The 26,171-nt window shown below is 42.7% G+C and overlaps 2 protein-coding genes across 8 annotated transcripts in view; one reads left to right on the forward strand and one right to left on the reverse strand.

Moving 5' to 3' along the window:
* CEP70 (centrosomal protein 70) overlaps positions 1-4,099 on the forward strand; it is an 11,591-nt gene extending 7,492 nt beyond the window's left edge. For all 4 annotated transcript variants that reach the window (XM_032113956.1, XM_032113959.1, XM_032113958.1 and 1 more), the window contains 5 exons: positions 329-475; positions 998-1,166; positions 2,371-2,485; positions 3,436-3,515; positions 3,888-4,099. In XM_032113956.1, coding sequence (XP_031969847.1) covers positions 329-475; positions 998-1,166; positions 2,371-2,485; positions 3,436-3,515; positions 3,888-3,955 — 579 coding nt within the window. In that variant the 3' untranslated portion in view covers positions 3,956-4,099. The remainder of the gene's footprint in view (positions 1-328; positions 476-997; positions 1,167-2,370; positions 2,486-3,435; positions 3,516-3,887) is intronic.
* A 442-nt stretch (positions 4,100-4,541) lies between these two features.
* The window catches only part of ESYT3 (extended synaptotagmin 3), a 31,234-nt gene continuing 9,604 nt past the window's right edge, over positions 4,542-26,171 (reverse strand). For 3 of the 4 annotated variants that reach the window (XM_032113949.1, XM_032113951.1, XM_032113952.1), the window contains exons 5-23: positions 23,199-23,265; positions 22,508-22,597; positions 21,404-21,459; positions 18,810-18,930; positions 17,659-17,832; positions 17,050-17,132; positions 16,593-16,641; positions 15,879-15,968; positions 14,965-15,027; positions 14,795-14,863; positions 13,507-13,572; positions 12,150-12,236; positions 11,187-11,336; positions 10,215-10,651; positions 9,083-9,172; positions 8,425-8,556; positions 6,898-7,003; positions 6,268-6,317; positions 4,542-5,376 (exon numbers count right to left, since the gene is read on the reverse strand). In XM_032113949.1, the coding sequence (XP_031969840.1) occupies positions 5,340-5,376; positions 6,268-6,317; positions 6,898-7,003; positions 8,425-8,556; positions 9,083-9,172; positions 10,215-10,651; positions 11,187-11,336; positions 12,150-12,236; positions 13,507-13,572; positions 14,795-14,863; positions 14,965-15,027; positions 15,879-15,968; positions 16,593-16,641; positions 17,050-17,132; positions 17,659-17,832; positions 18,810-18,930; positions 21,404-21,459; positions 22,508-22,597; positions 23,199-23,265 (2,017 nt within the window). In that variant the 3' untranslated portion in view covers positions 4,542-5,339. The remainder of the gene's footprint in view (positions 5,377-6,267; positions 6,318-6,897; positions 7,004-8,424; positions 8,557-9,082; positions 9,173-10,214; positions 10,652-11,186; positions 11,337-12,149; positions 12,237-13,506; positions 13,573-14,794; positions 14,864-14,964; positions 15,028-15,878; positions 15,969-16,592; positions 16,642-17,049; positions 17,133-17,658; positions 17,833-18,809; positions 18,931-21,403; positions 21,460-22,507; positions 22,598-23,198; positions 23,266-26,171) is intronic. The other variant, XM_032113950.1, reaches the window with a different exon arrangement.

Here is a 26,171-nt window from a genome sequence, read left to right on the forward strand (position 1 = left end):
TTGGTACAAATACAAGTGAAATAGTTTTGTTTAAAGCCAAACTCTTTGTGACCAATTTCACAAATACAAATACACAAAATTTTGTGTATTTCACTGAAACTGTAATACATAGCAAATATAGTATTTTTTTTTTACTGTAACTGTTTTCTTTTCAAATCAAAGAATGTCAGCAAGAAACCGTGTTTAAATTCCATGAAAACTAAAACCTTACCCTCCCCAGTGCTGGAATGTTACTGCAGATGAGAAACAGAAAAACATCCGTTCCTATAATAAAAACATCTTTAAGCAGTTTCTAAAATAAGTTGGCTCCCCTCCCTTCTTTTAAAAGGCTTTGCATAGGTCCTTGAGAAAACTGTCTCTGGAATTGCTGCCTTGGAACACTGCAGATCCACAGGATAAGAGAGAATCCATACGAGTTGAAGACCTCCAGCTGATAGTAGATGCAATTTTGGAAGAATTAGAAAATAAAGAAAAGGTAATTTTTACCAGGGGTTTATAATCACAAGTTACTGTGGAATTCTTAAATGCATTCTTCACACAGTGATTAGATTGCTGCATTTGAAAGCCTTGCAGCATTTAAGAAATATTTGTTTGAAGACATTCAATAGCCAAAGATTGTTTTAACATAATGGATAAATTCACCTTGGGGAAGACTGCTTTAATCAAAGGCACTTCACCAGCAGTGAATTTGCATTGCCCTGTAGTCTCAGGAACTACCCTGGTCTGTCTCTCAGGGCTGAGAATACATAAATGCTCCTCTCAGCAACAGAGAAGAAAGCTTTCAAAAGAGTATTTAGTTTGGTGGATGTTTGTGCCTGAAAACTATTGAAACTATGCCTTCAGATTTAAGAATATTTGAAAGGCTGAGATTTAATAAGGGAAGTTACCCCTGTTTTTCAGTCTCTAAACAGACTCTGGTTTTAAGAATGTTTCACAGCTAAAAGCACCCTTGCCTTGTTAAGCAGTACCATTGATGAGTTCTTCCTCCTTGCTCCAGAACAGCCAGACACTGTCCTTGACAACCCTGTCTGCCATAGTCTCTCACTTCCAGAAGTTGTTTGATGTGAGTTCTCTGAATGGTGTTTATCCACGCATGAATGAGGTTTACATAAAGCTGGGGGAAATGACCAATGCCATGAGGAATCTCCATGAGCTCTTGGAACTAGGTAAAGAATTACCTGCTGCTTGTTCACACCATTCCAAAGAAAGGAGACAAGTGAAAAGCTGACCTCTTCATAGAAAATAATGTTGAGCTGTTGAGAAACAAATTAACTAGGTGTTTTCTTCACTGGGAAGATAAAAATATGTTCCTGTCACTTTACAGTTCAAATAGCAAATCCCCATTATTTGTAAGCCTTTAGCAGTTACTGAGGAATAACAGGAAGGAAACAGAGGAAATAGAACTTTCCTTTTTTCCACAAAGCTTTGTTTTCGGTGAGCTGACTTCATAATTGTCTTTCATTCTCCACTTGAAAGATAACAAGTTTAAGGAAGAAGATAACTCAGCCTCAGATGAGACTTCTACTCAGTAATTCATTCAAGCGTAATTGGGTCCAGTCCTCAGAAAGTTACATCTTATGCTGCTAAACTTAAAAACCAAAAGAAGTTGTTGAATGTCAAAAATTGTCAGTACTCAGAGGTGTAGTTGGTTATTTCCCTTCTGGTGGGAGCTTCTGGAGAGCAGCAGCTGCTGCTGCTCCTGGGTTAAAAGGTTGGGCTGGGTTGTAGGATGTCCAGCCCCAGAGCAAGGCTCCTGGGCTGCTGAGCCTCATTCAAGGAGGGAAGCAGTGTTCCTGCCTGCAGCCAGCATAGATGAGGAAACCTCATCTCCCCCTAATCATTGCAGCTCAGAGGATGCCTTGTCCAAGCCTAATTCTTCTGCAATTGAGGGAGAAAAGAACAAGGAGGCTGCTACCTTCAGTCACAGCACTCCAGACAGGTTAAAATTCAATACAAAACAAGTTCTGGGTGTTAACAAAATGTTTGCTAAGCAGGTTCCTTATTGGCCTAGCCCTATAGTGTGGCTGCTGTGTCACAAGAACCTAATGAATAACCCCTTCTCCATGTATATAAATTTCAGTTGGCTGATTTCCACTGACATTGTAGGATGCACTTTAATACCCTCTCTGTTGTGAAACACAGCTCTGCCAAAATTGTTTTAGCCTCTAAAGGATTAGTGAGATTCCCCATTCCTAGCTAACATTTGTTTATTTCTGACCATGGCCACTCTGTTTTCTGGGAATGATGGAATGTGTATGCCTAGATGTATGAAAACCAAATAAAATCTGTGCACCTGCAAGAATTCAACTGTCTCCAAAATACTTCCCTATTATTACTGTTACAAGAATCATGAGGTGTTTGTTTTTCCAGACAGTTCAGCTCCACCCACTGTGGTAGTGGATACTGTTGGGAAACTGTGTGACATCTTTAATAAGAACGTGACTGAGCAGGTACAGCAGCTTCTGGGCACCCAAGACATCCATAGGTATGTGGGGCTGTTCCACTGCTGACCCTTCTTTAAACATCAAATGTAGTAATTGAGAACTGGCAAAAACTGATGCTGAAAGAAACTTTCATTGTTGTTACAGTCAGTGAGCTATGACAGCACAGGTGTTAGTTATTTCTATCCTTCTTGAAACAAATCTTGAGTCCTTTCAAAAGGATAAAGTTGACAGAGGGAAGAATTGAGGCCAGAAGGTTCCAAACCACTCTCTGGTTTGCATGGATAATGTGATCAAACAAGCCTTAATGGGATGCATGTTTCATCAGGAGACAAATCCTGCACGTGGGTGGGGAGGAGAAAGTGATGCAAGTTTCAGCTGTACTACTGAAGTGTACTAGTTGCTAAGGCAGGGTGTGCCTCAAGCTGCCTACAAATACTTTAGAAACTGGACAAATCCTGTTAAATGTTCCACAGATGACAGCCACAACTAGGTGGTAGCAGTCTCTAAGAGCTTGCATTCAGCATGTGTTTTACAGACCGACTAAAAAACGAGCAGGCAGCAAGTCTGACACATGCCGAGGTAACTAATACTCACTCCCTCTGCCTTTCTACACTCATTTCTCAGTTTTAACTGGAGAACAGCTGCTTATAAAGCACTTCTTGCTCCACCTCCAAGGCAGTTATACCAGCCACCCACAGGCAGTGTATTTAGCATACACAGACATGTTCCAGGCCCCAGACTACCTGGTGACATGTGAGGGCGGAAAGGAAGGATGTGTATAAGCATTAGTAGTGCAATCAGAGCTCCTCGTGACAGCTCCCTTGGTGGCTGCAGGGTTCAGAACTGGAGAACAGAACATTGGTGTCCATGGTTTTATATACTAAGTAGCAGTGTTTTCACAAAGTAATGACACAGAACAACCAAACAACCAAGGGGATGAACTTGCCATGTCCTTGCACCTCTTATCTGTCAGTGTCACTTTCCATTCCAGTATCATCAATAAACTTGAAGAACATGAGTGCTTCTTTCCGCCCTTTCAAGCTCTCATTCAAGATTTGCTGTGTCTTCTAGGTGAGTAATATTTGCAACAGTAATTACCTTCATGCCAGTGCTTCCTCATAGAACTCTAAACAGTTAACAACTGTTTTGTTTACTCCTGCTGTGCTAAAACATGAGAAGGATGTGAGGGAAGGTGCTACCTTTTGCCTCACTCTCCTTTCTATGTTTTCTCAGGAAGTGACCAAAACACTTTATTTTCATTGAACCTGGGGTTGCACTTACTTAATCATATTACTCATAAGTCAAATTGATTTTTTTCTGAAAGCATTAAAAGGTCTGAGAGGAGTTTATTTAATTCACTGGTAGTTTAAGTTAGAATTTGGTTGAACTCAAAGGTATTCTGGGTACATAAGCCTTACCCTTTTGCTTTCTGTTCTGTTGCAGGAATCAGTAACATGGATGATATTTTACCTGCAGTGCAAAACCTGAAATGGGGAGCTGGTTATGGGTGACTCTGCTCTTCCTGAGCAAGATTTCTCTTACCTGTGGATGTACCTGTTGGTGCACATGACATCGCAGCTACCTCCAACCACTGTTATCCTAGGCAACAATTCCAGATTTTTTAACATAAATAAAAGTTGCTGCATTTTTTTTTAGTTTTTCTTAATTCTTGGTAATTTTAAGAAAAACTTTAACTGCTATCAACTGGTCCACTCAATCCCAGAGAAAGAACCAATATACTCTGTATCAATCCAGGAAACTGAACCCAGCACAACACCAGGCAAACTCTAACCACTGACCATTCTGAATGTTGACACAGCAAGTATGAGGTAAAGATGCCCTAACTGCCACAGCCATCACACACATATGCTCAATCTTGGATTTCTGGAGACCCTCTTAAAATATTGTTCACATTTCCAGATCAGTTTGGGATGGAAACACATCCTCACTCAGTGAGTATTCTCTCTGATTATGGACTGAAGCAGACTGGATTAATGTAATCTAGGCCAAAAATACTTGAAATTTGCTTCAGGTGATGGTTTGGAATTACCATGGTTATATTTCAAAAATCAGTTTTAGAAAGGAATAGCTCAAGTCTCTTATGCAAGACAATTAGAAGTTTATTGTACAGAAACAAGTACACCAAGCTTCCAAAAATATTTTGCCTCAATATTAATAAAGCTTAGTTTACAAAACTTTGCTGTTCCTCAGACAGAATCTGGGTTTATGAGGTTTTGAAATGTACTGTAACAAAGGACAAAACCTGTTAAGGTGTCACAAACTAAAACCTTAATGACATCATGGTAAATTAATCTCCCTGCTTTTGGAAGCTCATTATTTACATACCTGCAGCCACAGTCTGCTAAGGTACTTCTGAACAGTGGAATACCAACTTCTTAGTTTCTCAAAAAATAATTGCTATTAGTGTTAAAGAGTTTCTCTTTTAACAGGTTCTGTAGCCCTACAGCTGAAGAATGCTGTTTCAAATTGTATTCTTTTAAAAGTACAACACTTCCATGTTAAAACAACATGAACAAGCTCCTAGGGCCATCAGACTGCCAAGCAAAGTAATGACACTTGGCTGACAGTCTAAAATATCCCCAGGTACAACCCTTCTTTAAGAGAGGATTCACACTTAGACGTCCTTTGAGGGGGGATTTGCCAGAAATGGCAAGAATAAAGGACTTACTCTTTAAGGACAAATTATTCCCTATGTGGGGGAAAATATGTTTAACTTCAGTGAGAATTAATCCCCTAACAGGATCATTAAATTTGCATGTCCTGAGCTGGAGCCTGCTTCAAATTTGCAATGACTGTGCAAAACATGTTAATTACAAGAGCTATGTACATTCATATAAAGTTGAAAAATTAGTAACTTATGTACATGAGAAGAAATCAGATTTTCCTGCGTCTGCCCCTTGTCAGCTCATACCTGCAAGACAGACAAAATAAGTAATTACAGTAGTTGAATGCTTTTCTTAGTTTTAACTGGCACAGTAGAGAGAACTTGGGCTGCTGTATTGCTTGTGCTTCACAGGCAGCACAGCAAAGGAGGCTCCAGAGATGGCCTCAAACTTCAGCTCTTCACCAGGAACTTTGGGTGCGTCCTTTTTTCCTCTTCCCATAATTGCCCTGAGACACACACACAAGCTGGCCAGGGAAATGCGGTTTTCCTATTGGAATATTGGCTCACTGCCTGTGTGGATGGCAAGCTCTTGGACTACCCACACTGCATTCCTTGGGCTCCACTGAAGGAGAAAGAAGGAAGAACTCCTGCCATTAACTAAAGACGCAGAAGTGAAAAATACACCCAAGCCTGGTTCTCTGTTCTGCCACAGACCAATGAACATACAAACCTCAGAACCACAATGAACATACAGGCAAAACTGTAAGTGGCTTATTATAATAGTTTCTATAAATGCTTTGTAATTAATGTTTTATCATACATATATATTGCTGATCAGAGTATTTATGTAAGATCTTTATCCAAGTTAAAATTTGTTGCAAGGTTTACTTTAATAAACAAAATTCTTTTACTTATGTGCCCCTGTGGCTTTTATGACAACTTAAAATATGCTGAAGACTATAATTGACACAGGCATCTCATTAAAGCTGTCTCACAGGGCAGGCACTGCACAGACAGTGGATTTACACAAAACTCAGATAGAACTACCAGATTAGCTCAAGTTAGTCCTGCCTTTGCAGGTCAAATATTCTTCTTGCTCACCCAAACACAGCCCAGTTACCAGCACTCCCACAGCAGTCATACAAGCTCCCAGCAAAGCACTGGGCAGGGTTTGGAAGTATGGAGATGAGTACTTACCATTGTGCAAAACCTTTTATTAAATCCTCCTGGGACAAGTCGATGCGCACCTTTAAAACGCAAATTTTATTTGTTTGTAGGTTATTCAGCATGTAAATTGATTAGCTAAGCTACCACTTCTCCCAAGTCAGACCCACTTTCCAGCTGTAGGGCTGCAACTCAGGCCTGAGGAAAAAAGGAGCTTCCCACATTCCCAGGATGGTGCAGGAATGAACCAGCTCAGTTTCCTAGTAGCACTACTTGGAAACTTTTCTGTCACTGAAGAAGCAATTGCAGTTTACTTTTCACAGAATCAGTTGTTCACAGAAAGCTTAAAGCACTGTTGGCAAATTGTGGGGTTTAGTCCCACGCCTTTCTCAGCTCCGTGTTTGTGCTCTTGGAGCCCTTCCCCACATGGCAGCAGGGGGGCCCAGGAACCAGGCCTTACTTCAGGAACACCCTCCTGAAACGAGACCACGCAGCTCCCACATGGATACAGCCTCATTTCAGATGAAAATCTGGCAGAAAAAAGTTTCCAGATTGCCAGCCCTATTACTGAGAATCAGTTACTGGAGCCACATTTCAGGATTTCAGAAATAGCCCAGAGTGTTCAGCTCTGTTACATCTGTAGTGCAGATTCTTTAAACTTACTTTCCCCAGCTCCTTCCTCTCCTGTGAAATGAAGGGCCTGCTGTTTTTCACTGCAATGTCCAGTGACCTTTTCTTGACATTTTCCAAAGATTCAAAAAATTCAAACCTAAAATTAGAGTTTAAAAAGAAGAGATTTAAGGCAAAAACTAAAATCCCATGTGGGATTCCAGTGGACAGAATATAGTGACAGAGTACAGCATTAGTGGCCAGGACTTTAACAGGGAAGGAACACACAGAAAAGGCAATTCTAGAGTTAGGTTTTATTCACATTGCAGGAAACCTCTTCTGGGCCTCATGAAAGATGCAACACTGTGTTCAGATTGTCCACTGTGCAAGGGGGAAGGAGGAAAACATGCATCCATGATGAAATGCCATTTAACATCATTTTCAGCCTCCATGGAAGATCAGCGTGTTTTCCATTACTCAAGAGGAAATAGTAATGAGCCAACCCCCCAAGTTCACAGAGCAGCCTTGCACCACACCAGGAACAGGCAAAGGCTGAAACCTGTGGCAATTAAATTCTTAATGGCTCTGACTCAAGCCTCTGGCACACATGGCTAATGTCAAGTGAGTTTTGTCCAAGCTAAATCACTCCAGTTCTGCCCACCTGAATAGCTTTTCCTCAAGTCAGAGCTGTGAAACAGGTAACGTGTTTTGGAGCTAAGCATTATCCTTAATTGAGGACGTACAGGATACGTCAGTACTGAGGATGAGGAAAACAAGCTGCTGTTCCCAACTGCTGGGATGGCACTAAATCAGTGGAGTTACTTGAGAATGGACATAATCAGAATCCTCAGCTTTGGTGTTTGGAGTGTTAAGAGAAAAGAAAATATTTTTAGATCTTTTCTCCATTTCTGACTTACACAGAAAGGACGCAACACGGGAAAAATAAAAGCCACCCAGGATCACCCACTATTCACATATTTTCACGTGTACCTTCCTCTAATTATGGGATTAAAACCACCTCTCAAAAGAGCTCTACTTCTAAGGGTTACTGTGTTTGGGTTTATGCAAAACACATTCCATTAGCTGTGACACTGTCAGCAAAGAGGTGGGAGCCCTGGTGACAACATCCACCTATGTGCCCAAAGGGTGGTCCAATCTCAAAAGGCTCTGTACTTCTGCCTTGGACCTTTGGAAAGATGTCAGAATTAGCTTCAGGCAAAGCAGTGTGAACAGAGCAGTAGGCTCTGGGAGGTACCTGAATGGGCAGATTGCCTCTGCCATGACAGGGAGTTAAACATGGGTAGGAGAATGTCAGTTTGCAAAGAAGCAAATGCAGCCTGGGGGCAGGGAAAGGACAGGGAAGAAGGTGTACCCTTCTTCAGGGGGACTGACAACACCACAAGCAGAGCAAGGCCGGCCCCAAGGACTTGTAAAATACAGTCAAAGTGCCATTTGTTTCAGAAAACCTCTAAATGTTCACAAGAGAGTCCTTAGGAGCTACAGCAGCACAGCTTAGGAAGCCCTGTCATTATGCAGAGATCATAACTATTCCAGCCATAATCATAATTAACATTTTCTTACTTCTCATCATATTGGGGGTTCAGAGTTTTTTTCTTAACAGATGTCTTCTTCCTGCTTGTCCATCTTCTGTCTGGAAGCAGGTATATACGAACATACGGATCCACTCCGCGATTGGAAGAGGGTACCAAGTTTCTGTTAAAAGAAATACAGACAAGCAAGGCAGGTTCTCCCACTGTGTGTTTTAATACCTTGGCTCTCTGGGAATCAGACCAACCCTTCACAGGCCAAAACCATTCATCTCAGGAGTTGGAATATAAGCAAATAAAAGTTTACGGATGTTTAGTTAAAATTTTCACTCCTGAGTGCGTGGCCATTTACTGGGGTTCCTAAATTAACAATTACATATTCAGTCATAGGCATCAATCCTTATCACGGTGCCTATCCCAGCATCCAAGACATACATCAGTTGTCAGTGCTGTTCAGAGGAAATTTTGGGTGGATGATAGTTGAAGTATCTCTACTGCAGCGAGCACAACTCACTGGGCTCTCTCCCTGACCTGCTGCTAGCACTGACCAGAGCTGGGCACAGAGAGGCTGCACAGATGGAAGCCAGCCAGTGCTAAGGCAGCTCCTGCTGCACGTGGCTCTGCTCCAGCTCTGCTGGATGACTGACACAGCTCAGAGAGCTCTTCCCTCTCTGAGCCATCACAAGCACTACCTGCAGCCGTTGACCAGCACAACGAGGCTCTGCCGAATGGAAGCGTAACGCACGGTCAGCTGGATCTCCCCCAGAGGCATCTCAGTCCTGCTGAAAGACATTGCACAGTCAAGGCTTTTAAATACAGACCACACACGGACTAAAACCAACTTGGCAGGGCACCATCCTTCCTGGCATCCTAAGGTTTGCTATCTAGGAAGTAGCTGGACCACAGAGGTTCCACAGAAGCCCCATCCCTGCCTTCTCTACAGGTACCCAATTTCACTCCCACAACACAAACTCCCAAAAAAAGCCCCTACATGGCCCACTGTTGATGGAACAGCAAAGTACAGGTTAGCATGTTACATGTTCCCTCAGGAATGTCTGTGTAAGCAAAATGAGGGCTTTTTCATATTTCATTCTGCATGTTATTAAAGTAGTTTAAGATAAAAAAAAAAAGCTTAAAAATGGTTTAAAAATAGTTCATAAATTAAGCCCTGTTCAGAGCTAGAGAATTCACCAGTCAACAATTCACCAAATTGCAGCTAGAGCTGAGTTTGATGTTCAGATTTGTAACAACTCTGATGCTCTCTTAAGTGAGGTGAATCTTTGTAACTTCTGTTGTTATGGATTCCATAAGCTCCATTCTGTGCCCCAGGAGAGACAAATCCTTCTGTCCATCCTGCCTGACAGAGCAGCCTCCCACTGAGCACTGTGGGAAGGACACACACAAGCACACCTATCCACAAAAACTTTGTTCACAGCATTATCAGTCTTAAAACGTATTGGATAAATACATTCAGAGGTTTAAGCAGCCAGAGGTGCCTATCAAGAGTTTAAGTTATTACAGAAGTGAGATGTTCAGATTTCCAATATCCTGTTGCTAAATGAGTGTTGAGAAACTCTTCAACAATATAAAGCCAACACATGCAGTCTCTTAGGAGAGCCATAGAGCAAATGCTTTCCCTTTACACCTGCTCTGATAGCACCCTGTAATTTACGTTGCTGTTGACTGGAATACTTAGGTCAATTCTTTGTAGGTGACTTGAGACCCAAGACCCCAAATGACTTAGCAGACTTGAATTCACCTCTATGCAACAGTAACATCTAAACTTTCCCAAGAGAAGAACAATTCCGCTGGAAGAACACCTACTTATGAATGTCCAGATTGCTGCTACTTAATTCAAAGCAGGAAGAAGGCAGGGACCCCAGTGAAGTGACACTGGGTGCCAGCCTCATCTCCTGCAGGACAGGCAGTGTGGGCACGGCCGCTGCTCCGCTGGGCAATGCTGACGGTGGGCCACGCTCTGCATTTTGCTTGCCCTCTGCTTCATCAAGGCCAGACACAGTTTCACTTGGTACAGGGGCTGCTGAACTGTCTTTAGTGTCCAGGTCTTCTCCACTGTCCTTTTTTGGCAGAGATTCAAGTGCTACAGAATCTTTGCTCATCGGAGGTACTTTTGAGACTTGTGGTGGAGAGGCAAGCTTCTGCTGGTTTCCAGCCTTCTCTGTGACACGCACAGGACCTGGCTTCGAGGCATTGACACCAGCCTTGACTCTTTGTGGATCAGGCTCTTCAACATTCAGTGCCTAAAAATCCCAAGGGAAGACAGTGAGTGCTGCTCCCATAGCACTGGGGTGAATGCCAGCATTACCACCCAGGAGGAAATTTCACCACAAAACTGTAACAGCAGGAATCTGCCATTAGAGATGAAAGGGGCCTCTGGGATTCAGTGTGGTGTTCTCTCCTCTCATCCTACTGTGTTTGTACTCAGCAGTATCTAAGCACTGATCCAGAGCACGGTGAGGAAACAGTACCTAAGCATCAATGCCTCTCCCTGTTCAGGAGCTGACTTCCACAGCTTAGATTTTCTCAGTCTAACTCTTTATCGTCATGAGACAATCTTCAGCCATGGCACTGCACTGTTTTAAGAAGCCTCAGGGATCTCTCTCAACCCCACCATACACTCCTAATTGCACTTAAATACCTTGTCACACTTCCACTCTCTACTCAACTGTGAAGCAAAGCTGTCTTTCTCCACACCCACCTTTCATCTCTTTTGCCTGGTTATAACTGGATGCTTCTGCAGGGGAAGCTGAGTGAATATGGGAAAGAACAACTTACCCGCAGTACAAGTTTCATCTTAATGAAGCTGTCTGAACTGGAATGGTCCAGCTGGAATCTCTGATCCAGAGTCATGTTTGGGTCCTTAAGTAAGTGGGAGAGACATACCACTGAAGTTCCCAGGGCACTATCCCGCTCCTTGTCTTTTATCTGGGGAACGGAAGGAAACAAAAGTTTTTATTAGCTGGAAACTGGGAAGCATACCACTGGGAACAGCAAGGCAAGAAGGTATTTCAGACAGAAACCAAAATTAGCTTATTTACTTCTGTATGCTTACATCCAAATGGGTGATGCCATCATTTCAGCAGTGTAGCAAGTTAGTACATTTGGAATAAAAATCCCATCACTACCTATGCAGAGAAAGAACTGCTTTAGCAGAAAAAAAAATGCCCTGAGATTTACTTGATTTTCCTTACTTGATTTGGGGGCAGTGTCCTAAGCAGCTGAGATGGCAAGTGGTATAAACCTTTACACGTTTTAGGTAATAGTTTGTTTAGCCTATTTAACCTCAATACACCTTCCAAGCTCAATTCCTTTCTGTATCCGAGTGACTGCCACAGAACTGGCTGTGACTGCAATCCTGCTAAAGAGAGAGGGTTGCTTAACGAGCCAGAACACAGAGGTGAAGAGGTAGGGCTCTGGTTGAGAATCATGAAGTCTGCAATTTCTGACAGCAAAATATTTTTATACACAGACTTGTATAAAATGCCCCTTGTACTTTGCAGCCAGAAACATCCCACATTTTGAACTAAGATACTGCAGGTAACATCATCCTAGAACAAAGATAGATACCAAAAAAGGTAGATACCACCACCACCTAATACAGAACTGTCTGTGCAACAACAGGTGCTTCTTCCACCTTTTAGTAGGAGGAATCCTGCACAGAAACAACCAGCACTAAGCTCCATAGGTTTCTTCCTACAGATGTGCAGTTGGTCTTCAAAGGAAAGGCTTTTCTCTCACCTCAATGTGGAGTGACTGGGAATGAGCACTGTGGACAAAGAAGGTGAAAGCCTGGCCCCACGTGGGATCTTTGCTGAAATTGCAGGTCTGCAACAAGAACATACATTAGCTTGGTCTTTGAGAGCAAAGAATCCATGACACTGATCACCAGAGAGTGCCATAGTAACCCTCAGAGATGCTACATCCCAGCTGTATGGAGAGAATGGAAATTCCAGGTCAGAAGCATATGGAAGCAAAGTCTCTGGCAAAACCAGAACAAGTTCTCTGGGGCGTGGAAATGCCAAAGAACAAGTCTGGTGAGCTGCAGTTGGCCCCACTGGTGCTGCCTGGACCAGCAGCCTGCCTCACCTGCAGCAAGGCACCGCTCCCTCCCTCCCACCTTCCCACCCAGGGAGAGTCAGAGTGCTGCTTTCAGCCTGCAGCACCCTGAGCCAGCTCCCAAAGCCACAGCAAGCTGACAGGGAAGGGCAGGAAAGCTGGAGGGGCAGTTTCAGGGGCGTAGAACTCGTGGGAAGAGTAGGAGGGCACAGCTTCAGCACTATCCCCTTCAAAGATGAAAGAGCATGGAAAGCACCCACGGGGACTGCGGCTGCAAGTTGTCGTTGCCAGGCCATGAGCGCCGGCAGCAAGTGGAAAGGAGCAGGGAAAGCCTGGAAGCCTGACCTAGCTTAGGAGAGGCAGGTGATATGGTAGGGAAAGGGAAAGCCACAAAAGGTAAAAATGCAAGCAGAACCCAATTTCTGGGTGGAGCAAGTGGAAGGAACAAAGGAAAATAGGTGCCAGTCCTGTATGCTCATGTGTAGCCACAACAGGATTAATTCCTATTTATTGGGTGTCCAAAAGAACAAAGGGCTGCCCTCATCCACATCCAGCTGCAGGACAGTGAACATGGGAGCTACTGGGAGGGCAGAGCTCAGCTGTTGCTCATACTCATGAGGCAAAGGTAATTTTTAAATAATGAAAAATGAACTGAAAGTAAAGCGGAGGAGATGCAGATCCATCTTATCTGGGTTCAAACAAAAAACAAAACAGTAAAACTGCGATACACAGGAGCCAGGAAAGACTCTGATGAAGGAGTAAAGGCCAGATTGATGCAAATGACACCCTGCTCTGAGAAACCACGAGACTTATAGAACTAGAGTGTCTGGGCCAGCATGAACTATTGGACACAGGCACAGAAGTACACATGTGTACAGCAGCTGATCAAACACCCTCTAACCACCACAAGTCATTGACACAGTGGTCCCACTCCCAGGCTCTGCAGCTATCACTACAGCTCACAAGTCCTTCCCTTCCTAGAGGCTCCTTGGAGACAGTCACCCATAAGATGTAAAGCAGAAGAATGAAACAGCCTCACCTTACTCTTCTGAGTCTTGCTCCCAACTGTGAGCAGGACGAAGGAGGAAGGTTCTCGTTCCATCTTCTGTCATTTAATACAAGGAAGAAAGAAAAGGGCAGAAAAAAACATTGAGAAATTTATAGTTTACAGGAAGCAATATCAAACCACTACTCTTACTTAAGTTGCTGGAAAGCTGACAATATTTTCCAGATGTGGGACATCTGAGGAGTGTAGCACACAGGAAAGCCTCCAGCCATAACACAGCACAGTCTTACCCTCCACCATCAAGAGTACACATTTAAGCCAAAGTTTTATGTATTTAGGTTTCAACAGGTGAGCAGTAAAAAAATTTGTCAGAAGCTGGGAAGAAACAGAGAGGAGACCTGAAGGCTCAGTGGGAAATCTTGATCATTCCTGGCTGAACCAGGACTCTCAGAATTGGTTTCCAAGGCTCAGAAGTTGCTCTAAAGCAGCTGGAAGTGAATCTTAGACATCAAGTAACAATTCCTGTCCAGAAGCAACAATACTGGACCTCTTGCACCTCTTTGCAGTAATGCTGTAGAAGTTAAGGCTGAGGTTCTAGTCTTGGCACAACACTATATACAAAGTTCACACAATGAGGTCCAGAATTAAGGATCATTGAATGTGATGTGTATCACAGTGCTGGTAACTCATCTAAATTGTAAAGATGGTATTTAGGAGAGGAGCTGCTCAGAGAGAATGGGAAGCTTTCTCCATAGCTCAGAGCTGTGCTTGTGTGTAGCCTGTTCAAGATAAAAGGCAGAAACACCTTCTTCTCTATACCTGCCATTTACATCACAGTAGCAAAATACAGTATGTGGGGAAAAAAGTAAACAGAAGCTATGAGAGAGATAGTATGAATGACAGAAAGGCTTCTGAATCCTTCTAAAACCAAGTGGGGAGGAATCTGTTGGTCACATCTCCAGTGAACAGGAAAGTTACCACAAATGAGCATATTCCTCCCACCCCAATGGAACAGCTCAGCAAGGGAGGAAAGAGCAGCAGCAGCAGCAAGGACATTATGACTTAGTCTCATGTCTGGAGGTTCTCTTTTGCATAAGAAAGAAAGACAACCACACAGTCAAACATTTCTGTGTTGCATTCCTACTTTGGCCTCCTAGACTTTCCCTGGGGTGGGCTTTCAGTCACTATTCTGAGCCCCATGTCACTTAGATTCTGACAGTGGAGAGATTATTTCTTTTTAACCACCACCAGTTTCAATTCCTATGATACCACATAACCCAGAACATTATTTGCAAGCATGGGAGAAGAATATAAACTTTACCTTGAGGTACTTGTTATTTTTTATCTTCTTTGCTCCACATTCACCATTCGAGTACTCAAAGTGGTTTTTCTGAATTAGTAAAAGAGAATTTAAAACAATTAATCTGCAGTCTTAAAAAAAAAAAAAGGCGATTAGGAGTGAGGGCTGCTGCATGGGGGGTTTGTACTTACAGGAAGGTTGAAGGCGCTGTCCAAGTAGACAATCAGAATTGCGGTAGACAGACCTTTCTTATCCTGCAAAGGCAGGGAAAGATAAAACAAACCAAAACACAAAATACTCAGGATCACCCACCAAGGACAATGTAAAACATAATAAAATTGCAAGGGCAGCTTCTGAAGGCTAAGCAGCTCTCTGCCTTTCTCCTAAAACTTGCAATTTAGAGGAGCACAAGCCAACACAGCATGACAGTTCTAAGCAGACCAGTAAGATGAGTAACTCTTTGCAATTCATTGCATTAAAGTTTGTCAGTCTCTCAGTGAAGAACTGGTTGGGTTCCCCAGTGCATCCAGACACCTAAAAACATGCTCAGCCACATACATCAACATGAATCCAGTGTCAGCAGAACAAAGCCTGGAAACAATTTTATTCACTTCAGTAGAACTCAAATGGTTTCACTTGGTTATGAAGAAACAGCCTCTTTGGGAGATGGGCTTTATCCAAGCAATTCACAAACAACACACCATTTGGAAACATGGTCCTATCAAGCACCAGTGCTGGGTATTTGCCTACGACTAGTACAGATTATTTCAGGGGTCCAAGGTCCTACACAAATCCTAGATGAAGAGGGAGGAGAAAAATTGTCAAAGGAAAGAACCCTGAGAAGTCACTTTGCAGTTAGTCAAACAAATGTTTGCTAATTCAAGCAAAAAGCTTCCAGATTTGAGTTACTCCTGAATTACCAAGCGACCTAGGGCAAGCAAATGCCCTTCCTCTGCAGGAGCAGCGGGGAGGGAATCACATCAAAACTTTGCCAGATAAAAATAAACTCCCATGAGTTTGCCTGGGGTTTCTAATTTTACACACTCCTTTATTGATGACTGGGCAGGGTTCAGAGTACCTGAATCCTTAAAGCAAATATACTCACCTCATGTAGCTTTTCTTGGTCATTTACTAGTGAAAGCCACTCCAGTTTTAAATGCAAGTGTCCACTTGTCGTCTTACTTAAGGGAAACCACTAAATGGGGACAACAAAGAGAAACTTGAGAATTGAGAGGCAGAGCAGTTTTTATATGTTGCAGACTCTGACACACGCAACAGACAGCATGAATTTTACTCTGAGCACCTTAGCCTGCATTTTTGACTTTTAGATTGTAGCACATCCATCTACTTAGGCACAAGGCAGAAGAAAATTAAAATAAGACACTCATAAACAGACAAAGCATGTGGATATTTCCAACCAGCAGCAGCACAAGACAGGCACTCTGGCATTGTTTGTAGAGTGCTGAGTTGCAGGACAAAGCACAGTAAGATCAGGTCATTTCTTCCCTCAGCAAACAGGCTGCTTCACCAAACTTTATCTGCAGCTTTGTATAAAACATTTCGTACATACGGGACACAAGGTATCAACACGAGATACCCCACTGCTGGCTCAGCCTAACCTCAGAACTCTCTGGGATTACCAGCCGGGTCGTAAAAATTATTGTAATGGCTACTTTGGTATTATCTTTTTGTAAAAATACCACAGTGCAAGTGTGCAAGGAAGCTTTAAGCACAAAGAAACACAGCAAAGGGGCAACACAAATGAGTGCAGGTAGATATACACCACCAAGCGCATTTAGAAATAAGCTGTGCTCTTTACCTCATCAACAGTTCTGTCATTCATTACATCTGCTAGGCCTATCAGCAAGCTGAAAGGCAAAAAGCAAACATTTCAATGTATATTGAGGCATACAGCATAAACCACCAAAAAGCCCACTCTCAAATATGTTCCAAATAACAACTTCTCCACATGACCTGTGTACCTGTGTGCAGCAGAACACACACTCCTGAAGTCTCCCCCTTGAAGTACTTCCAAAACTAAAATAAACTTGAAGTAAATCTCAAGTCTTGTAGTAACTATCACTTCTAATGGCTTCCCAGGATTCCCTGCAGGAGCGTAACCTTTTTCAACCATAGTTGCACTAGGAACTAATTACTTGGTATCAATATCTGTGCAAAGGGAATAACTTCTAACAGTATTAAATTTCCAGTATGAATAATTCAGGTGTCCCATAGCAGAGGCTACTGGACCCTGATAAAAGGTTGTGCTAATTTACCTGCCCATAAAGTCATCTTTATCTGGATCTTCATCGTACAAATCCACTTCTAAGTCCTGACCAGGCACTTCATGAACAACAAACTGGAGGAGAAAGAGGTATTGATTAAAAATAAAAAGCATTCACATATCCCTATTCACGCTCAGGCTGTGGACAAGAACAGGACACTTGACAGCTGTCTAACACATTAAGGACATTCCCTGCTCTTTCACTGTTAATTGCATAACGAATACAATTGATTACACGTGAAAATATTTCACATTCAGTTTGCTTGGTTTTGAGCTACAAGTCAAACCCCCCAAACTGGTATCCCTAATAAGCAGAGAAGACAAGTGCCAGAGCAGCCTACAGCTGCAGAGACTGATGCACTGATTGATATTTAAAGCAGTGCTTTGCACCTCCTCCAAAAACCCACACATGTAAATCAGATCAACCTGAATGACATTTCAAGTTTACAATGTAAGTGTGAACTTGGTGAAGGGACAGAAATGCCTCAACCAAGAAACAAGTCCACCTGCCCCAGTGCAGTCAGCTAAGAGAAGGTCCTGCAACCACAGGGAGGTAAATGGCTGAGTATCCTACAGATGGAAAGATAAAAAGGTTCAGTACCTCAAATGTCTCGTTCCAAATGGGATTAAGATCTCGGGAGACTGTCTTGCTTCGATACTGCACAGTGCCAACACGGAGGAGAGCGTACGGGTCAGACTTCCCCCTGATGGCACCAAGGAAATTGTCTTTCTGGACAAGGTTTTCAGCTTCTAACAGATGAACCCTTATTACTCCCTGGATAAAATAAGATACAGAATTGGTCATGAAAATGCAATCTTTGCATAATTATAATATGCTGCCTCCTAAAACTGTTTATTTCAGGCAGCAAGGGTATTCACTATGACAGTTCTGCAAAGACATGTAGTTTGATGCAGTACGTTTCCAATGACAGCTGTAATAAAACACTTTTTCCACCATTTAGCTAGAGGGGGGGGAAAAGCCCCCTTAAACAGATGCACAATTCAATCTAGATAACTGTGCAGCAAATAATATTCAATTTATTTTTAAATCAGAAGCATACATATGTATACAGCATTACAGCCACAGTCAAACCAGGTGCAAAGATCAACTCCCACTGACTGAAGGAGAAACTCATTGGCAGGTTCTTATTTTATTGCACAGGAGCCATTCCACTTCAATTTAGTGATGCAAGTTTGCAACAGGGAGCATGTCTTTGTCACTCATTTATATTTATCCTCATTAGCAAGAGTGTTAGGTATGTGATACATGAAGGAAATTGAAGACCTGGATATGTTGAGTATTTAGGAGATTTGTTTGTTGGGGTTTTTTCCCATTTTTTTTTCTGTAACAAAGAGATGTCACCCTCCAAGCTCCCTGTTTACACCCCTTCACAGCATTAGTAAAAATATTAAACAGCCTGACGCTCATTGCTTATGTATTTATCCTCTCATTTGCATGTACCACAGATCTGCAGTTACAGACTAAAGGATTAATTGGTAAATGAGCTCAGAGAACAGACTCCTTATACCATGTAGAGAGAGTAGGAATGCCCAGTGTCCGTGTCTCCCCCTCCCAAATGATGAACTACCCAACACTGCTTTTATATTTATGAAATATTACCTACAGAAAGCCCACAATTCAGGTTGAAAGAGCTGATGCAGCATCCAAAGACACTAAGCTTGGACGCATCCACACGGTGGCAACTTCACACTCAGGTAGATAAACACGATGCCACTGAAAAAACAACTCACCTGGGGGACAGGGAACCTCAAGTGGGCAATGTTCATGTTCTTTTTCAGAGGCACTGTGATCCTGTTCGGTAGAACCAGCCGTGCAGCAATGAAGTCTTGAATTAGTGAGTCTGACATTACACTGCAGGTGGGGGGGAAAAGGCAACCTCAGTCTCTACAATCAGTCGCAACTCAGAACGAGAAAATGAGGGACAAGGAAAGAAATGGGCATTGCAAAGTAAATGATACCGTCTTCCCCCAAAGTATCTTCAAGCACTGGAACAGGCCATCCAGGGAAATGGTTGAGTCACCATCCCTGGAAGTATTTAAAGACCTGTAAAGTGCTTACACACATAGTTTAGTGATGGGCTTGGCTGGCAGTGTTAGGTTAATGGTTGGACTTGATGATCTATGAAGGTCTTTTCCAAAGTTTATGATTCTATGAAAGAGCTGCAGAGTGGCCATTCAACTTCAATTTTGTGATGCAAATTTACAATATGGAGCATTCCTATCTCAGGGTGTGAACTTGGCTCTAGCAGGTTGTAAAGATGAATGGGAGCTTAGGCTGGGTGAAATCTTCGTGGCACACCCTAACAGGTCAAACTCATGTGCCTTCTGTGTTTCCTTAGGAATAACACCAGAGATGGACAAGGGGAGAAGGGAATCAGGAAGTTTCAGCATTTCACAGGAGGCTCAAGGCCTGGAGGTAGTTTGTTTTTAGACTTAGAAAAGGCCTCAGCACACACTGCTGCCTACTCTTGGCCACGTGCTGAGACCTTTTCGAAAATTGAGAGAAGCCAGACACATCAAAAAATAAGAAAGCCAAGCTCATTTCTCAGATGAGGTTCTGGATGTTGGCAGAGTTTGCACTAAGAAGAAAAATTTCGTTTGAAGTAACTGGAGAGCACACTGGCTGAATTGAGGGCACTATTTTGGAGTTCAGGGAACTTTCCAGCCTAATTACAACTTGCACATTTTTAGCTTTTCGGTTCAAATCTTTTCTTTACAATTGCTCTTTTTGTATGGCAGGTACAAGAAGTACATAACCATCACAGACGTCCAGTACTCCCAGGTGATTAATGAGAGGATTTCAACACACCAATCTGGCATGAGCAAAAGACAATATTAAGAGGAAAACCCAAAAAGTATCTGAAAGACTTATCCTCTTGATAGATGTAGTGCTTATAAGGGTAGGACTGTGTAACAAAATTGTCCCAATTCACAGAGGCTGGATTAACACATAAAGAATATAAGGAAACTCTCCTACTCCAAATGTTAAACCTTGGTCAGGCTCTTGGCTTTTCCGTAAAAAAAACCCCACAGGAACGTCACAGAATTGTACCCTCTCTTGAGTCTCAGTATACCCAACTAAACACAGCTTGTATGTGAGGACAGATGATTGCATGCAGTTTCTTTGCTATCTTAAGTGAGCCAAATTCATTTGACAGGAAGGGCTCTTGTTCAACCTGTACTTCAGCCCATTCACGGTCAGGCATGTTTTGCTCCCAGCTTTCATTGCACTGCTGAGGAATAAGCAAAGGTTTCTGTGTGCAAATCCCTGTGGGAGAACCAGGGAGTAAAAATTTAGGACACCAAATTTTCACTTAATTATATGAGAGGCTGTAGGCTAGGACACCTACATGCCTTCTCCCTGCAAAGGATTAGGGAAACCAAGTCAGAAGAGAACAGATTAATTCCCCTGATAAAAACTGGAGCTCTCAGGCTAAACTTCAGGGCAAAAGGCCAGTCAGGCCTCAAATTAAGAGAAAAAGAAAGCTTCCTCTCACTCAACATCAAAAGCCTTCAGAGGATCTTTAATGCATAAACTGGCACCTAAAGTAGCCAGATACTCCTATGAGCCTGCAAACCGTGAGCTGCAGGGGAGCAGAGAGGAACGGAAGTGTCTGCACTTGCACTGAAAGGGAGAAAAGCAATGGCTGAGTAACCAATGTATTTTCTGCTTGTGTAACAGAATTTTCTCTTTACACTAAGGAACAAGGACAAAGTGAATCCGCAATCTGATGAAACAGTTTGAAACTTACAGTATTGAAACCCACTAAGATTTTCATCCTTGCTGTGTAAGTTTCATGCATGTAATACTAACCCAAGAGGCACTGCAGAAGAGCTACACCTAAAAGGTGAGCAGATTACATAGAAAGAAAAGAACTTTTCTCCTTATAAATCTGGTGCTGTTCTCTTTATCATGGATTGTACTTGAGTTTGTCAGAGGGACTACAACTCTGTGATATCTTGCCTTTTTTCACTTTACTGTAAAAAATAATAAGCAGACTGCCAGTCTAAACCTACTTCATCTACCTTTGCGAATAACTGGCACATGGGAAACAGAAGGGCTTGTTTTTAGTTTATAAGTCACTGTTGTTTCAGGGATTTACTATTTCCATCCTAAATGCAATTAAGTGATTGAAACACTTTTGACAGAATGTAAAAAGAACCCTCCTCAGGTTTTGCCGCAGCCAGATATGATGGGATGAACATCAACACAACACCTTGCACACAGTGCTCTCAACAACAGCTTTGGTGGTTACTGAAGAACCACATCCCAACTTCCAAAGGCTTTTCAAAGGAGCATAAAGTAAAGCAAAGTAGACACTCACTTAATCCCTGGGACATCCAGGAGGTTGCTCATGCCTGCCCAGTTGATTTCCAGATGCTACAACAAAATCAGGGAAAAAATATTATACAGGTCTGTTGAAATTTATTTCAAAATAAATGTAGAATTTAAAAGGGAAATGCTTCTAGAACAAAGTCAGCTGTTTAAAGAAAGGAAAACCTGCACCACCAATTGACTGCATCTGCACATTAGAACCAACAGCTGGTATCAATTCCCTTATCTATTTTATCTGCCGTCCTGAATTGAGGGTATCACTGGAACTTAACCTGCAAGCAGAAGGAAAGATTCAGCCCTTACCAATGGCCAGCGGCAGACTCCCTGGGAAAGGTCATGAAGGAAATTCAACAACAGCTAGTGAGACTTTGAAGCTTTGTTCTCATCCTTTCACTTAAGGGTTGGCCTATGCCCTGAGGCAGGGGGATTTACAAATACCACTGATTTCAGGAGTCTGTATTCCTATTCGTACAATAAACAAAAAAGCAGTTCAAAAGGAGTTTTTTTTCATGGTGCTACATCTAAACACAAAACCACCTCATTCAAGATCAAAAATGCATGACTTTCATGAACTCAAGCAGAGCATAAACCACAAGCAAAGGTGTGTGCCGTAAGATAACTGGTTCTTATATGACCAGAAGGTTTCTCATATTTTATTAAACCACAATTCAGTACAAGGCACACGACCTTCAACAGGCAAGCTTTCAAAAGGCAACCATGACAGAATGGTCTCCAAGACGACTGCATTTAAAATCTATGACTGGGAAGATCCACCAGCCAGAAACCTTGAAGCAAAGGCCTCAGAAATGGGTCCTGTGCTGCCACCATAAGAAAGTCCTCCCATTCGTAGAGTGAAGTGTTTAGGCACTACTGCAAAAGCATAGGATGAATTAACTCACATCCTCCTGGAGTTCAAGAGGAGCACTGAACAATCAGGACTTCATTATTTGAGAACCTGAACTGTGAGGCATTCACAGTTATGCAGTTTGGGTTACCAGTGATGGGACAGCTCGTGTCACTCCACCAAAGACCTGTCCAAGCACTAAGACCAAGAAGCAAGAAGGCTGCAGGGAGCAGCTCACTCCTGACTCACCGGTTTCTGCATAAAAAACAAGGTCACTGCTCCAACAAAAGGTGCATCGGTTAGGAGAGGTTCCAGGATCACTCGCAACGTCCCATACAACTGCAAACAGAAGAGGAAAGCTGTGTGTTAAGGTACTCTCACGATGCAGCTTCAAAATTGTCAGCTTTTCAGTGATGGAGATAATTTTAGAAATTGTACTTGAAGTATTTTTATTTAGAATTTAATAACAATAGACGTTTTCCCCCCAAACCATTGCTCTTGATATCAGGCAATGCTTTCTATGTTTGTGGAGTCTCTCTGCAATCCTGCCATACAATGGAGCCATTTGTCTACTAGGTTTCAACATTCTAAGAACAGATTGTTGGTTTAATCTACACCAGTTTATGAACATGCTGGTTCTTCTGAAGTTCTCTACCAACACTTTGAGCTCCCCTGAACTCTGGTGGCAGATGCTGGCCCACACATACTCAATGCTCCAGCTCCAACCCTGTTTAAGAGTCACACCACAAAGCTTAAAACTGGTATTTAAGTGCTTTCCATGGAAGGTATCATTTCCCCAGCCAAGAACAAGGAGATAAAACTAATCATTTCAAGCCTGATAGTTGCTAGCTTCCCACTTAAGTGTCATGACCTCCCCACTGGGAGGTGGTACCTCCTGCCCCACACAGCCTTGAACAGACAACATTAGTACTCCACGCACCTGTACACCTTTCACGCCAAGATTAAATTTCGATATGTCCATGTGAATCTCACAGTCCCCTATGTAACTGAAAGAAAATTCTCACATTATTCCACAGTTTGCAATAGTCCCCTGAGAAATCTGGGGCTGTACAGAGTATAAATGAAATCAGTTTAAGGATTGACAACATGATCCCACAGGCAGAGACGGATTTTCAAGTGACTGAACAGAGGAAGTTGAACAAAGGTCAGATCTTTCACAAGAGCAACCTTGCAGACAGCTGGGATATTGATGTACCTGTAAAACGTCAAAACAACATCTGTATTTCCAGGTTAATTTTCCATTCTTAAGACTGGTGGTTGGCTGAAGCAAGCTTGCTCCAAAAAGGGGACCAAGATGCTCATTCAAAATTCAAGGTCAGAGCAATCGCCCTCTTGCTCCCTTCTCTGCCAAAAGCCTGATCCCACCCCACAACCTGGTGATCCAGCTCCCAAGCTGGTGCAGAGCCATCCTGCCATTACTTATGGGGTTCCCACCTTACCCACACCCAAAGAGCCCATAGATTACCCTCGCCCACAACACAAAAACCCACTTGAAGGACAAATTTATCACTAAAAATAACCTGGTTTCTTTAAGGCTGAACTCAAAGACAACAACGTAGATCAGATTTTGGTCAGTTGCCATGGAGAACATCAGGCTTTAAATAAAGCAAATGCTGAATGTGGTACTTTGGCAACTTGGAAAGCACCTTTTATTAAAGTACAAACATCACCTTATGCAAAACCCAATAACCACTCTCCGGGGAGCAGAACCTCGAAGATCTGTTGATGCCTCTGGCAGAAAATAATTGAAGGGAGCTACCAAGTTCCCTTTCAGCCCTCTGAGAAACAGCTCTGGCTGCAGACAACAAACACCCTGCAGGTAAAGCAGGGTGTAGAGATACTGCAGCACAGTGAATGTGCTGTGCTTGCTGCCTGCATAACTTCACTCCATAATCACAGGAAAAGGACAGGAGTTCTGCTCTGACCACATGTGTATGGGCAAATAGTGCTGCAGTTACCACAAATTCACACTGTAATTTGCACATGGACAGATGCCCTCCCACCCCAAAAAAAGTGCCAAGAATGTCCAACCCTGCGAATTTGTCTCCATTTTTGCAAAGTTCTTTGTATATTTGTTTACAGATAGTCACCTAACAGAATTTTAAGTGCTCATAACACACAGATTAAAGGCTTTAATGTTAGAGCATTCTAATTTCTCATTTCCAACCTCATAAACCATGCCAAAATTAACACAATCTTTCTTAAAAGCTAGTGACATAATTAAACTTATTTTATGTTTGTTAACTTCTACAATTTTGACATTATCTTACAGCTCATTACACTGGGTGCTAATAGAGCATTGTTACAATAAAATTCTAAATGAGAAGCCAAAATGAGTTCCTCAATTTGCAGTAATTAATCCAAGAGGATTTAATTTGGTTTTTGCAAGTGTCTAGAACAAGTAAGAGCTGTGGTGTTTCAATTTACAGCCTTTCTACCTTTCCATGCAGTCAAAAATTCTTCCCATTCAGTCCTATATGTCTCTTTTTTCCAGAAACACTTCAATACATGCAATCATGTTTTAGAATTTAGATGTCAGAGAAGTCTTATCAGAGCCTGAGCCTTTAATTATCCGTAAGTCTGCCTCATACAGGCATCACCCCCCTGCCAGGGTGCTTGGTAGGAAGGGTGCACTCTTTGTTCATTAGTTTTATTCCTCATTTCCAGTCCCAGCTGCTCATGCTTCCATCTGCTCCTCTGCTCAGCATAACCTTGCTGTGCTCTCTGCTGTCTTGCCCCAGAGCACACCAGAGCCAAACTCAAGCCTTGACACTTAAAAACCTGAGGGCTGAGCCCTTCCACCCTACACAGGACTGTGCTTTACCCACCTGTGAAGGGTGGAAGAATCACCCGTTTCTCTCCTACATCACCTGTTGCACAAGGTGATGCAGATATGCCTGTGCTGTGGATGAGAACCTTGTTCAAGTGTAAGTATCTTTATCTCTTCTGTACTTGGGTGGAAAAGCTGGGCCCAGTGTTTATGATACAAAGGCAACCCACTGGCTGAAGGCAGGGATGCTACAAGAACTGACAGGTTTAACTAACCTGGATGTCTGCACATCCCCTTGGAAAAAGCCCGGGCAATTTCCCCCCTGTAAAGCAACTGCCCATGGGCCCCACCTTGTCATGGTCCCCCATGCTGAAAACCCCCTTTGGCCCAACCTTCTCAAGTGTTTTGTAACACAGACTAGGCTTAGTCTGCCTTCAGACTTGGGAGATGGACATGCAGAATTACACAAAACAGTGCTCTACATAACCATGCCCAACGCTCTGATGCTACAGCCATGTAAGCTGCTGTTAACAGATTTAATTAAAGCAGCTTCTCAAATTCTTTTGGTAACTTCATGCAGTACCAGATCATCTGCATCCCTGACTCTTCTGACAACTACAGCCCATACAAATAAGGGACCTCTAAGTACTACTTTTCCCACTTCCCAAGCAAAGGATGCAATTTTAACACATAGGAAAGGAAGCTCCTCTTCTCATGACACCGAGCTGAACCATAGCATTCAGTGCTGCATCGTGTTGGTGAGATCAGGAGCACAGATGAAACAAAGCCCTTGATGGACCACATGTCTATGAGTGGCTAATAAAACTACACAAACGGTTCCATACAGACCACAAAGGAAGGGTAAGAAGAAAAGGTTTTTTCTATTCCTGCCCTCTTCCTGTATTTTCTCCATGTCAAATCAAAGACTCTGGGCTTCAGGTACTAGTTGCCTCCTTGATAAAACCAAAGGAAAAAAATCTGTCCTCCTGTACTATTGTGAGACTGAAAGCAAGAAGCATTTACAGAGCAAGCCAAGATTTCTGGATGGAAGGTACTGCTTAACACAACAGGTAACTCAGCACTGGAGTGGGGCAGTGCTGCTGCCAAGGCAGGATTGTAGAA

The sequence above is a fragment of the Corvus moneduloides genome, chromosome 7 (assembly GCF_009650955.1).
Source record: "Corvus moneduloides isolate bCorMon1 chromosome 7, bCorMon1.pri, whole genome shotgun sequence".
Lineage (NCBI taxonomy): Eukaryota > Metazoa > Chordata > Aves > Passeriformes > Corvidae > Corvus > Corvus moneduloides.